Genomic DNA, 14,636 nt, shown 5'->3' with positions numbered 1-14,636 from the left:
GGGAAGGGAAGGGAAGGGAAGGGAAGGGAAGGGAAGGGAAGGGAAGGGAAGGGAAGGGAAGGGAAGGGAAGGGAAGGGAAGGGAGGCCTGGATGAAAAGGTCGTGCCACGTTTTGGGTTAGAAAAGACCTCCAGAGGTCTCCAGCCTAGCCTTCTCCTCATGCACTCTCAGCCACAGGCTCAGGGCTTTGTTCCTGGTGAATCCTGAAGTCCCCTAAGGATGGAGGCAGGAGGAGGGAAGCAAAACCCACCCTCTTGCTGTAGAATTAAATACTTACAATATTAAGTCCCATTTTCTGTCTCAAACTCATCCTTTTCTACAAGTCTTCTCAGGTTTGCACAGCACTACTTATATTTAATGTGATTTCAGCACATTCACATGAAGAAAACAGCTTATGTCGGTTTGCAGTCTGTTCCGTATGTTGAGCACTTCATTGCTGCAGGTGCTCCTGCAAAGCCAATCCTTCATCCACTGGTCAGAATTTAGGATCAAAGGCTACAAAATTATTAAAAGAGCAAGGAAATTGTTCACGGTGCTGGTAGCTGCTCCTTATGGAACTCAGAGACTACAAATATCTGCCATGAGGGTGATGGAGCACTGGCACAGGGATGTGGAGGCTGTAGGGTTCTCCTCTCCTTGGAGAGCTCCAGAAACTGCCAAGGTCCCTGCTCACCTCAACCAGCTTGCCTGGCATACAGGGACAAGATGTGAGCAGTGCCCACTGCCCATTACCTTTGCCACCATGCTGCCTACAGCATCCCCTCCCAGCACTCCCAGGTCCCCAACCTACCTGCACCTTTATCTCCCACAGAGATACAATTTCCAAGACCAGAGTGATTTATGGAGCTCATCATCTGCTGGGGGTGAGCCAATGTTTGGTGCCAGGTTGAGGCTTCCTTTGCTTTTAACAGGTCAGCATTCACGGTGCAAGGTGATGGCTTGGCTCATGCACAACCCAACATCCTCGGCTCTTCCAGCAACTGCTGCATCGGGAGAGCTGCACAGCTCCTTTTAAAGCAGACATCAAACAGGGGCTTTGAAGAGATCAGAGCTTTGCAAGTTTTCTTCAAAAGGTTCTAAATGTTCCCCGTGTTCCCATTTAATCTTGGGAGGAGGAAAGAGAAAATGGGGAGGAGGAGTAACAAAGCGGAGAAACACTTTGCTGCACTGCTGAGCTTGGGTATGGCAATGGACTCAGCCCATGGGAGGGGGCAAAGCAAACACTTCCCATCCCCTCCGTAACAAAACTGGGTGCCTGGGGGCAGCTGCCAACGCTGCCATCCCACCACTGCTGCGTCCTCACTCTGAAAAGCCAGCTATAAAATCAACGTGTGAAACGGCTTTAAAGAAACCCATCCAAGACCACTCCATAAAGACACGGCTGGCTGTGCAGAGATCATTTGTTTTTTAGTGAAGCTTCACGGGATTGCAATTATGAGCAATGAGCGTTTTGATGCACTCAGTTATTGCAGTAATAGTCGGGAAATAAGTACCTGGGCCAGGCAGGCCAGGAGTAAGAAAAGGAACGCTCACCTACAAATTATTGTCTAAAACTCAAGCTTTTAATATAAATATTGGCAATTTTGCCTTATTTTTTTTTTCCCTTGGAAGTACTGCCAGCACTGATATGTTGCCAGACCCAGAACTGGGGCCAGGCTTGCAAAAGCACGCAGCTTGGCACACAGGGGTGCTCCCATGCCTGGCCCCAGGTCGGAGGGGAGCCCACACCCCCATAAGGAGTCAGGGCAGCGTGGAGCCTCGCAGCCATGGTGACAGCCAACACATCCCCCAGCCCTCAGCATCTCCTGACCCATGGGAACTGACTGCTCCCAGCCAGGACAAAGCAGCCAGAGGCACGGTCCACAAGCAGTGATCCTTCAGGATTCCATCTCCCATGCGCGTACTCTGGAAGTTAAAAGCAGCCCCTTCCCCTCTGGCAGCCCCAGTGGTTTCTAGAACCTTATGGATCCTTCCGTTCACCTCTTACATGAACCAGATCCACCTTCAGGGGAGTCACCAGCTGTGGGTTTCCTCCTCCAGAGCCCTTTGCATGCCATATTGCAGCTTTCAGCGAAGCTCAAGTCTCCCATGTTCTGTATTGTGAAACTCCCAAATGAGCAGGGCTGGAGCATGCCTGAAGAGTTGGAAGAACATGTTTGGTGCTGTGGGCATGCTGCCATCAAGGGCATTCAATGGCATGAGGTGAGGACTGTAGAGGACACAGCTGGGAGCCACACGTGGCTGCAGTGCCACCCCCATGGGCAGGGCACAGAGCTGGGGGGCTTCAGGAAGCCCCACAAGTGCTGGTGATGTTAAGAAGATGGAAGTAACATCCTTTGGTGGGGAGGCGGTTCTCCCTATACTGGATACTAACATCAGTTTTCACAGCCTCGCCTTCCCACTGCTGTCCCTCCAAGGTATTCAGCACCTTTTGTAGCTTATTTCTTTAAAGAACCCGAAGTGCTGTGTTCTGAGCAGACTTTAGGAGTTGAAATGAGCTATTTCAGCACTACCTGTGTAAGCCAAGCAGAGCACAGAGCACTTTTCTTCTGCAGCTGCAAGCCTGCCACCGAAGAGCAATGTTTTGTTAGCTATGTGCTAATGCCCCAGTCCAGCCTCTTTTGCTTCCAAATCACTCCAGATTTCTGTAATTTGAGGATGATGTATTGTGATAGTCTGCAGGGAAGGAAAAGGAGCACATGAGGAACACCGCCATTGTGCTGAAACATGCCAAGCACCATCAGTCCCACAGCTGTAGGGTCCCATGGGGTGGATGGAGCAGGAGGGCTTCCAGCAAGACCACGAGATAACCCTTCACCAAGAGCAGTCCTGCATGACCAACATATGGACTTCTGTAACAGCGTAACTGCGCTGGTGGACAAGGGAGGAGCCTCTGATATCATCTATCCAGACTTCACTAAGACCTTTCACATGGTCCACCACAACATCCCACAGCCCTGGTCCTCATCCCACAGCCCTGCTGGCTCTTTGGGTTTTGGAGAGTATCAATGGAAACAGCAGCAGCAGAGGGAAGCCTGCGAGTGATGGAACAGCAGCCCAGGGCACTTATCAGCATCTTCATGTTTCCTGGGGCGCTCCCTCAAGGAAGGCAGCATTGAGCTGCTAATTATTCATGGCTTTGATGCTTCGTCTCTGATTCCCAAATAACACGTATTGAGCGCTAAGATGATTTCAGCAGCTGATCTCATCTGAGCCCCCAGCGCAGGAGGAATGCAGCCAGCAAACCCCAATCTCTGCCATGAGGAGTAGAGCACCGAGCATCCCTAGAACTCCTGGACATAGGGAAAGTGGGGGTAATGCTGGCAGGATGGGAGATGCCCAGGATGCTGCCTGCAGATGCCCAGGATGCTGCCCTGTGGGATGCTCAATGCATTTCATAGAATTGTAGACTCATTAAAGTTGGAAAAGACATCCAAGATCATCCAGTCCACCTCCAACCCACCCCCATCATGCCCACTGACCACATTCCTCAGCACCACGTCCCCATGGGCTCTTCAGCACCGCCAGGGATGGTGACCCCACCACCTCCGTGGGCAGCTGTGCCACTGCATCATTGCTCTCATCTCAAGAATGGAGACCAAAGCATTCCCTAGTTAAAAACAATCACATGAGCATCTGATGTCTGAAGAAAAACTCTTTCACTGTCCCTAAGTGGTGGTGCATAGACCCCAAACTTCTCTCTCCCACCCCAGACCACCCAGTTTTCCTCTCCCAGTACTGATGCTGCTGAGCACACCTTTGTCACCTTCCTGCAGCCCTTCTTCAGCATCTCCCAGGATGGGAGAGCATCACTTTTGGGAGAACCCATCCCAGCACTGCCTTTGGGAGGACCCACGAGCAAAGCCCATGCATCACTCATGATGTGGGGTCACTGTGCCGATGGCACCTTGTTGTCCTCAGTCTGTCCAAAAGGTGATGGAGAAAATTTGTTCCTGGCTCCATTTGCAATTGATGGAATGAGAAAGATGCCCTTCCTTCAATTAATTCAGACGTCTTTTTCCTCGCCCCTCGAGGCACGATAGCAGCTCCAACATCATAAATGATTTAGGACGGGAGCCAGATAAAGAGAAAGCTGATGGATGACAATTCTCTGTTTGGGGGATGTTTTCCAGCTGGAGATTTTTGGAAACAAATAGATTTATCCCCTTCAAGAAGCAGCACACAGCCATGCTGTGACTCATGCTGTGAGTCAGGGAGGCAGGGCAGGAGCTGCAGTGCCCCAACCCCAACCTTCAGCCCCTCTACTCTGGGCCTTAAGTGGTTCAATTCCATTTTGCCCAATTTGCCCTTAGGATTCACCTCCGAGGCTCCAGGACCCTGTGGTCCAGAAGCACACTGTGCCCTGGATTTGGGTAAATCTCCCCAAACCAAAGCAGGCTCAGCACTTGGGGGGCTCCTGGGGCAGCCAAGGAAGGAGTTCTGCCGTGCAATGCCTCTGTGATGCCAGACCTGCAGACAGACAAAGCCCAACAGTGCCTACATCCTGCAGCAGCCCCAGCAGCCATTTGTATTAAGCTGTACGACTGAAAGCTGCTCATGTAAGAGGATTGCTCTGGGATATGTGCATTGAAAGATTGATTGCACAAGGCAACACCAGGCTAATTGCACGTGTGAATTCTGCCCAAATCGCTCTCTGTATGGCTTCCAGTTGTTAGACGTGACCCAAAAGGGACAAAAAGGGACAGACCCACACTGATAGCAGGAGGGTCAGGATGAGGAGGGCAGGGGGAAGGGATGGAGGAGCACAGAGATGCAGGGAGGGTTGTGGAGAGGGCTGCTCCAAGGCAGCGAAGTCAGTGCTCAGGTACTTGCATCCCACCTCTGCTGTTCTCACTCAAGACTGCATTATTTCTACAAAATAAGCCTTGAACACAGCAGTTTGTAACTCGAACTTTGCACAGCACTGGGGATTTCTGAGAGTTCGTGTTCTTTGCACAGCATCCCCACCATCAAAAGTAGTGCTCAAGAGCACAGGGCTCAGAAAAAATACAGATGTTCTGTTAACAACTTTAAATCTTTCAGTCCACAGCTCCCGGGCTTTCAAGTGCTGCCAGCGTTCCCCCCAAAGGCCAGATGTGAGCTAAATGGTGACAAACATGGCCAAGAACAGAGCCACAACCGAGCGGAGGGTGACACAGCCCCTGGTGGGAACACAACATATCCCTCCCCAGCAGGAGGAAAAAAGCATCCCTGCATCACTGGTTTGTTAAGGAATCCAAGCACGATGTTTGCCTCTGCTCAGTGCTCCTGTCTGTCCACACAGCCTCCCAGCAGCTGAGCCCTGGCTCGCAGACATGTGGGTGCTCTCCTCCTTTCCACCATGGGAAAGGCAGATGTTCGGCAATGCTGCACTTCTGATCTTACATTAACATCCCCTCTTAGAGCACCTTGTGCAGTGATGACACATGCAGGTGGCCTAGCAGAAATCACTCTTTTATTTTTCTTTCTGTTTTAGAATCACTTTTTAACAGCTGAACAAACAAGGCTTTTCTACAGACCGTCACTGCCTTGGGAACGCTCCCACCAAAACCACACGAGCTCCACAAATGGCTGCCTGAAGGTGCTTATGGACCTGGACAGTGTGGTCAGAGTGATGCTGGCGCCCCTGGGGCTTGGTCTGAGCCCCCACTGCTTCCCATCAGTGGAAGTGCTGGGGCTGCAGCCTGCAGGGACACTGCATGAATTGAATGCACATGAGGGCAGTGATTTTCCTAGCAGCAAACCACCTCCTCCCTCAGTTTAAATACAATTTTCCAGCCAGACCACAACATCCAACAGAGCACAAGGCATGAGCCTCTGACAGCAGCCTATGGGGATGGAACAGTGGACCACGGGGCTGGATGTTACCCCTCTGTAATAAGAATTGGTTTCTAGACACAAAGGAACTCAACCAGGGTCAGTTTGCACTTCCATCGGGTTGACACCCTCCATCCAAACCAATGGCGATGCTGTGTCCTAGTTTAGGCTGTGATAGATGTAATTCTCTTCTTAATAGCTGGTATGGCGCCGTGTTTTGCCATTTTTGGATATTCTTTCATCATTATTTTCCCTTCCTTTTCTGTCCTATGAGGTTGCCTTTCTCTCAACCTAGAAGTTTTACCTTTTCCAAGTCCTCCCATGCTGCTCACTGCTGCAGGGAGACAGAGGGCAGCCTTCCACTGAGCCCAGTGTGGCCCCCTGCAGATGATTCCACTCGAACCAGCTGGCATATACATGCTGCCAACACCATAATGCTGGAAAGTATTTGCACAGGTATCACAAGTTGCACACAGTATTGATAGGGCTGCTGCCACTCACACCATTCCAAAGCCTCAGCTTTCGGGGGTTCAGATGGGGCTTCTCAGTGATTGGTATGAGTGCTCAAAAACAGGTAAGCGTGCTGTTGTTGGCACAGTGATACCTCCAGCAAGGCTTCTGATCTCAGTGTGCCTGCAGCCTCACCTGCACAGACACTGCTGGAGGGGTTACATCCCACTCACACTCACACTCATGGATGCAGAGGTCTGAGCTGCTGGGCTGGGCGCACACACATCACCCCCTTCTGCTCTGCCAGTCAACACACACACCATCTATCAGAGATAAAGAGCACTGTATATATTTCTAATCAAGAAACTCTAAAAAACAGGAAGGCAGGGTTCAACAGAGGCTCTACCCTCCTCAGTATCAAACTTCAGAAAGTCTATGTGAACAAGGTTGGAGATGGAGACCAAGGCTCAGCCTGGAGATGGGCGATGATCAGCACCCAGAGACGTCTCTCACTTTGCCTCTCCGCTGGTATCTCACGTCCAAGGGATCGAAGCCACGCTGGTTGGACCCAAAGAGCGCCCAGTGCGGAGTCCTGGCTGTGTAGTCTGTGGCTGTGAAGGTCTGTGTGCCCCCACTGTCCACGTGTGCCCTCGCCAGCTCCTGGAAGCGCTCGTAGTCGATCCACGTGCACCAGTCACCATTGATCTTGAACTGGGGAAAGAGCATACAGTTAGGTCAGGGGTGCAGATTAAACTGTGTGCTCAGCTGCAGTCTTTTCCTAACCACATTAAGGTCTGTGTGAAGCCAACCAGAAGCTCCAGAAGATAAAAGCTTTAAGAGGAAAAAGAAAAGCCATCATGTTGACAAGTAACAGGAGCTCACTGCTTCTGAGACTTCACCCGCGAGGTCTCACAAAGCACACAGCACAGGACACAGCCACTTGCACTACAGCTTTGGTCACTGGGCACAGCTCCTACCAGCAGATAACTTCAGGAAGCTTTGGTTGGTGCTTTGCCTCAACCTTCCACGTGTCCTTCCATCCCTTCCGGCTCTGAGCACTGCTGGAGCCGTGGGTGTCTGTGTGCATCACAGGGAGATGGACAACATGGCCTTTAAGGTCCCTTCCAGCTCAATTTGCAACTTCAGCCATCAGCTTCTACCCAATTCTCAGCTCCGCTTTGCAAACTCCCACAGGAGCAACAACGGAGCCACGTGCTTTTAAGGAAAGGATTTGGGGGATTTCTGAAAGGGGCAGGAGGGCTGCATTTGGGAGTGGGGAAAGATAAAGAGTTTTAAAGACACGAATCCTCTTCCCATGCAAAGATGTTAAGAATTGCTTATTTTGACAAGTTGGAGCTACATTTGTCTCCCAGACCCGCTCTGCTAATTTAGCAACAGCCCTGACTGAATCCTCAATTAGGATTTATCTGAGCTAAGAGCTTATTATGCACTTCATCCAAAAAAAAAGAAAAAGAAAAAAAAAAAGAGGGAAAACATACCGGCTCCCTGCTTTTTTTGAAACCTGATGGCCATGCATTTAAATGGCACTTGACTTTCTGCCCAAGAGCTAAAAGCTTTTTTGGTTGGAAAAACTGCTGATACCTGCAAAATGGCGAATCCAGGCTTGCCAATGTTCATCTGCTGCTGTGCAATTGCAGTGAGTTCTCGCAGGAGGAGTCCTTGCACAGGGCAGGGATGTGGGGCTGCAGGGAAGCAGGGAGCAAAAAGCCTCCAGCACCCAGGACCTGAGGCTCTCATCACAAGGCAGAGCTGCTTAGCACACAGCCAGTTCAGTTCACTGCCACGATGACAGACTCCAGGCCAGCTAAGAGAAGCCTTTCTCATAAAGAACAGAAACGCAGCTCAGACCTGAGATTGGCTGAGGAGGTCATTCTGGAGAGGCTGCTTCCCCAAAAATCCCTGGGATGCTCTCATCTCAGGAGGGGAGGGGACCCTGCAGACCTTCACCTGCAGACAAAGCTGCAGTTGGATGCCTATGCCACGCAGAGGGGCTGAGATGAGCTTCTGCTGCACAGCCCATGGTGCCCGAGCTGCAGAATGTGGGTGCTCAGCCCCATCCCCAAAGGGCAGAGATGCTGCATCCCTCCCAGCCCCAGCAGAATATCCCTGCTGGGGAAACGCTGCCTTGTAGGGGGTGGGAGCCCGAAATGTGCTCCTGGGAGACAACGAGATGCTTTCTCCTTTCCAAAGCAAACTGTTCTCTTGCTGTTGTGCCACAGCTGTATTTCACTGCGCTATCAGTTCCTACAACCTTCAACAAGGCCAGCAGCAGAACGGGGTAAAGCTGAACATCTCCCACACTGAAACTTCTTCCGTGGGGCAAGCGGGGCCACATCCACCAGGAGAACACAGGGAAGCACAGCACCAAACCCTGCCCCAAAACAAGGGGCCAGAAAATTACCCCTATTATCACAATCCTGAGCTCCTTCGTGCAAACCTGAAGACAGATGATCATTTCAATAAACACAACAGCTCCTGCACCCTCATCCAGGGGTGTTACTGACTGCACACACCAGAAGGCACATTGCAGGTCCTCACCCTCGGGAGGAAAACTGTGCACATGTCCTCTGGAGGACAAAACCCCTCTCTGGATGGAGCTGGATCTTTCCACTGCTCTCTGTGGCCACAGCAGCTCCCAGCATCCAAACCAACTCCCCAGGTTCTTGCTAACCCCTCCCATCCTGAACTTTGGCTGGGTCACCTATGGGAGACATTACACTGTTTGCTTTGGGTCCAGGCACAGCAGCACACCGAGGCTGCTCCCCCCGCTGACCGAGCAAAGGCCGCCTGGGTTTTGTTACAAAAGCAGATCAAATGATATTAAATATATTTATTATTTCTTTTACTGCTGCGATACCACAGCAGTAAAACACACAGAAATGGGAGCCATCCCTCACATGTGTCACGGAAACCATTTACTTCTGCGAAGGAATGAAAACCAGAGCAACGCGGGCGGGGTGGAACAGCCTCAATGGCCCACGAGATTTACAGATGGGGTTTTAACAATTGTATGATTACTCCGCAGATAACGAAAGATTTAAGGCTCAGCACTGTTTCACAACAGCCATCTAACAGTTAGCTCAGAGTAACGCAGCGCGGCGTTTCATGGAATTCTTCGCTACCTGGTTAAGTCTTACAAGGTGATAAACACATCGGGGAAAGACAAACAGTTGGAACCCTCCCCTGGTGTTTTTTCCTTTTTAGCATCATAAAACAAGCAGTAAAGCTTCTTCAAGAGGCGCTGAGGCTGTGCTGCCTGCAAAGGGATACCCAGCATCTCCCTGTGGCTTGGAGACAACACTGGGGCCGGTGCTTGCTGTCCCCAGAGCCCTCGTCCCTGTGTCCCCAAGGTCCCAATGTGGGCTTCTCCATCCAGGATCACAGAAGGGCTTAGGTTGGAAGGGGCTCCAACCCCCATTGTGGCCAAGGCTGCCAACAAGCAGCAGAACTGCCCAGCATCCCATGCAGCCTGACCCTCACGCCCAGCAATACAAAACCTGATTTCTGCAGGTCTTATGGTATGGGAAGAATGAGAGAAGGAGACAATGAGGGGGGAACTTGCTGTGGCCTTATAGTCAGTTGAAAGCAGACAGTCAGAGATTGGGGCCAGACAGCTGTGCCCATGCTGAGCATCACCTCCACGCTACCAAGTGCTGAGAGCCACGCAGCTGTTCCACAGCACAGAGCTGCAGTGCTATGGGTGCATTCACAATGGTGGATATGAACAGGACATTTCTTTAAATCAACTTCTGCAGAACATCTGGAGCTGTTTATTTAGTCTGTGCAGAGAGTTCTCGCCACATAAACCCATCAACATTCGTGACAAAGAGCCACACACTATATAGTTCCTACCAACCTACCTGAATAAACAATTTGGGGGCTAAAGATGTACGGGACACTTTACTACATTGGCCCAGACATGTGTAATTACCAAGAAATAAACATGGAGTTGATATAAAATGATGAAATAGAGAGGAGAGGTGGAAACAGTGACACAAAACACCAATGCTGAGGGACAGAAATCGGCCAGAGCCCACAGAGCTTGTCCTAACAAGAACAGTGCTGCATTCCCCTTGGAGGAAAACAGGCTGAATGGCAGCTCCTCTGCACCATCACTCTGCTCATTCCCTATGAGACAGGTGTGTCCCCAGGTCAGGATGGCCCAGCATGGGGAGCATCAGTGGGCAGCAGGCTGTTCCTGCCATGGCTCTTTGGCTGCTTGCAGCTGCGTGGGCAAAAGCACAGACCTTGTGATGCAACAGATGGATCCTTCCCTGGGCATAGGCTCTGTGTTTAACAGCTCAACACAGCAGTTTTATACGCAGCTTAAAGACTGCACAAAGACCCATCAGTGGCGAGCAGGGAAAACAGGGCACGGCTGCAGTGATACAGGAGGATGCTCAGATCCCTTAACAGCTTTTCTACTTCCAATTCCCAGCATTAAAAAAAAAACAACTGGTCACAGCCAATACTTCAAACAATGCTCGTTTTGCTTTGCACACAGCGTGAAACATTAAAGAGCCTTTTGCAAGAGATCTCAGCAGCAGAGCTGCGAGGCTGGCAGCACGGATTCTTCCTTCCTTACTCTACGCTTCTATGGCCCATCCCAACAACTACAACCAACCTGGTGCTGGCTCTGCTCCCCGATGTTTGGAAGGGATGAGGCCTTCTGCCCTACTGCAGCTTCCCCAGCAAACTGCTGCTCCATCCACAAGGGCTGCTGGGTTCCCTGCTTCTCGTTGTGAAGGCAAGCAGCGCGTTCAGAGCCTGCAGCACAGCACTCCCTGTGCTGTCTGGGCCTTGAAAAGCACAGAGGGATTGAAAAAGCCAACACTACTCCCCTCCATTTATATCCCTGGAGAAGAAAAAAAATCTTTGGAAAGGGAGATAGTATCTCCAGTCTGTATTCTAGCATCCTCCCTCACTGAGCCCCAGTAGATCCTTTTCCTGGTAATGAAAAGGCATTCTTCTGGGGAGATGGAATGGGGCTTTGTGCTTCTGCGCTTAAGAAAGTGGGGTTTCTTTTTGTTCCTTTGGCTTTCAGTTCCTCCCTTCCATATTTATGCTCTTGAAAGTCAAAGTTAGGGCTGTGTGTTTCCCAGCACCCACACAGCTCTCTGCCAGCGGTGTGGGCTGCATCCCCACTGCAAACCTCATCGATCCGCAGCGGCATCCAGCAGGCAATAAGGCAATAATTCTGGCCAGGAGTGGGCACGCTGAAGCCAACACCAATCACTGTTTTCCTCATGCATTCTCATTGCCACCAGAGAGCAGGGCCACTCACCGAGCCCAGCTCCACTGCAGCACATCAGTCCTGAAGAGACAGCACAGAGAACCTGTCTGCAAACCAGATGTGGTGGGGCTGTGCACATCTGGATTTTCCATAACGCACTGAGGCCGTGGGCTGTCTAGACGGTACAGCTGGGCTCTCGCATGCAGGAGGAATTTAAATATCACAGGCACAGAGGCAGAGAGCAAGGCTGGGATGGGACGGCCCTACTGCTGCCTCAGGGCTGGGTCTGTGAGGCCTGACCTTTACAGTTCCCTTGCTGAGGGGCACAGCCCCACTTTCAGCCCCACGTCACTTCTCAGGGCTGCTTTGCAATGTTTGAGAGCTCTGGGGTCCCAAAAGAGGAGAGGTGCGGGGTGATGCTCCATGGGTTGTGCTGCTCAGGGAGGAGGTCCTGCTGCCCATGTGCAACGCAGCTGCTTTCAGCTCAGGGCTTCCTACAGCTGCTCCGTGCCTGGAAAGGGGGACAGCCAGAAAATTATCCCTATTATCACAATCCTGAGCTCCTTCATGCAAACCTGAAGATCATTTCAATAAACACAACGGCTCCTGCACCCCCATACAGGGGTGTTACTGACTGCACACACCAGCACCGTGTGACTGCTATGAGTACTTTTGCCACTACAAAGCTCTCTGAAGTCAAACAAATAATTCACTAGTACATGCAGTTTCTCTTCTAATTAAGGCTCACAATTATTTAGGGCTCCCTTTACTCAACAGCAAAAGTGACAGAACTGGAGTCATTCCAGGAAAGAAAATAAAGGAGAAATACTGTATTAATCCTAAACAGGGCCATACAGCTTGCAAAAAACTAAAAATCTTCCTCTTTTTCATTACCAACTGTAACCTCAAGAGCCAGGTGGGAGAAATTAGGCTAATTAAGTTACAAAACAGGAGGTTGCAACTGACCCATCTGCAGCACACAGCCCCAGTGCAGGAGATGGAGAACCTTGCGGTGCTGCAGCCACGCTGGGACGTGGGATTGTGGCCCCAGACACTCGTGGGACCCCTCCTCTGCTTCTATTTATTACATCTAATCTTGTGTGAGCTGTTCTAAAGAACAGGCTCATTAATGCAGGGTGGTTTTTTTTTTTTTAATTTTTAATCTGTGCCTGCTGCTGAGCTGAACAACTCATCTGCCAATTTACACCGGCGCTGCATCCAGACGGTTTTAATTCCTGCGGATGAAAAATGGATTACTTTAGCAGAGCTGTGATCTCCTTTTAATAACTAACAGATCAAGCACAGCACAGCCACCTTCCTATTTGGAAAGGGTGGAACAAAACTCCAAACCTGCGAGACGTCACAGCCAGGCTGTGCTGTGGGTGCTGAGACCTGCAACGGGCAGCGACCCTGTCCTGTGTGCACTACAAGCAGCAGGACAGGGTATGGATAACACCAATGTAACCCTTGGGAGAATAAGCACATTTAGCAGGTTGGATGGGGCCCTGAGCAGCCTGGTATAGTTGCAGATCTGGAGGTTAGTGGTCCTGTGTATGGCAGGGGGGTTGGAACTTGCTGATCCTCGGGGTCTCTTCTGACCCAAGCCATTCTATGACTCTGGATCTGGGCTGCAGGGTCACAGGGACAGCTCACACTCTCCAAATGATTCTCAAGGCAAAGGAAGGGAATAAGAAGCGATGGACTATTTTTCTCCAATGTAACCCTTGTTAGGCAATCTGCAGCTGGTAGTTAAGTGCTTCCTTTTCCTCCCTAAATATAGACTAAATGCTCAGCATGGAACAACATCAGTGCCTTTCATCCAGCCTCGAGCATCCCGCAAGTGCAGCAGGGATGTCAAGTCGCTAAGTCCCACCAGAGCCCAAGGGCAGTGCTGGAAAACGGGCAGGAAAAGGCTGAACTGGTGTCTGCTGGGGAGATGGAGAGTGACGAGCACCACTGAGCAAACCACCATCTCCTCCCATTCATTTCCACCCAAAGCACACGAGTAGGTGCCAAGCAACAACTCTTCCAAAGTCAAAGAGATGGGGCTGCAATCAAGCTGTGTTACCCCCCTGTTGTGTCCACACACAGCAGCACTTCAATACCGGAGTTCTGAATTATTACTATTACTATTGCTTGAAAACCTCCAACCTCAGACGGAGCAGAACCCAGCGAAATAAATCACATATTTAACTGATTTTTATTACCTTTTTCCTGCAACTCCTTAACTCTTTAAAGACACCTTTGATTTTGCAATTACTCACCGCAGTTTGATCCTTCCCAGAGCACACGTTTTCTGCAAATAATATACACTGACAAATTTTATTCTCCACTGGAGCCTGAAATTCTGAATTAAATGTAATAGAAATAAATTTATTTTTTATTAGTTGTTTTAGTACCGAGTATAGATTGTTTCCAAAAGACGCCCCCTCCTAATGGCTTTGGAAAGCAAAGCAGCTGTTGAATTCCTCCTGGGCTGGTATCAATCTGTGCTTGTTACTAACGGTGTTACTTGAATTATGCATCAATAAGTGAGGTGGCAATCTGTTTCCTTTCTTTCCCCGGGCCTTGCACCTCAGAGAAGAATTATTTGCATTTGCACAGGCACAGTTGCCAGTGGCAACAACCAAGAGACTGTAAAAAAAGCAACCCGAAGGTGACTTGAAACAAAGGAAGTGCCAGGTGTCAGCGCTTTACTCTGCTCCTTTACAACCGTTCCCATAAAGCAGCAAACCAAGGAAAGTTTTGCAACTGGACAGAAGTTTTCAACAGTGGGATTCTACTTGTTTCAACGCGCCGACTCAACATATTTCAGACCTTCTGCAAGCAGGGATTTTAACCAGTTTCTCCCTGTGCGTGTTGGGGGTCGGTCAGAAGTGTCTCATGTGTAAACTAAAACCACAGCCCCAGTCAAGCAAAGGGAGACAGAGAGCACATGACTTCAGCAAATAGGAGCAAAGCACGTGCAAAGCAAAACCACTGCAATTAGCACAGTGCCTGCTCCTCCCAGACTGCGTGCTACTCATTTCTTATCTTTCTATTAAGCTCAGAAAGCCAGGTTGCACTTGGGATTTTTCAGATCCTGCATCCTTTAAAATTACTTACTTTCTTGGCA

General features: G+C 50.2%; 1 protein-coding gene across 1 annotated transcript in view; it reads right to left on the bottom strand.

Moving 5' to 3' along the window:
• Nucleotides 1-6,600: 6,600 nt before the first annotated feature.
• Nucleotides 6,601-14,636, bottom strand: part of LOC122184633 (S-adenosyl-L-methionine-dependent tRNA 4-demethylwyosine synthase TYW1-like) — a 77,168-nt gene continuing 69,132 nt past the window's right edge. The window contains exon 16 of the mRNA XM_042879757.1: nt 6,601-6,978. Within this exon, the coding sequence (XP_042735691.1) occupies nt 6,757-6,978 (222 nt within the window). The 3' untranslated portion in view covers nt 6,601-6,756. The remainder of the gene's footprint in view (nt 6,979-14,636) is intronic.

This window comes from Lagopus leucura, unplaced genomic scaffold, assembly GCF_019238085.1.
Source record: "Lagopus leucura isolate 7727_CA_CO unplaced genomic scaffold, USGS_WTPT01 Super-Scaffold_100024, whole genome shotgun sequence".
NCBI classification, from domain to species: Eukaryota; Metazoa; Chordata; class Aves; order Galliformes; family Phasianidae; genus Lagopus; species Lagopus leucura.
The sequence above is the reverse complement of the archived record's forward strand: the minus strand, read 5'-3'. Positions and strand labels throughout refer to the sequence as shown.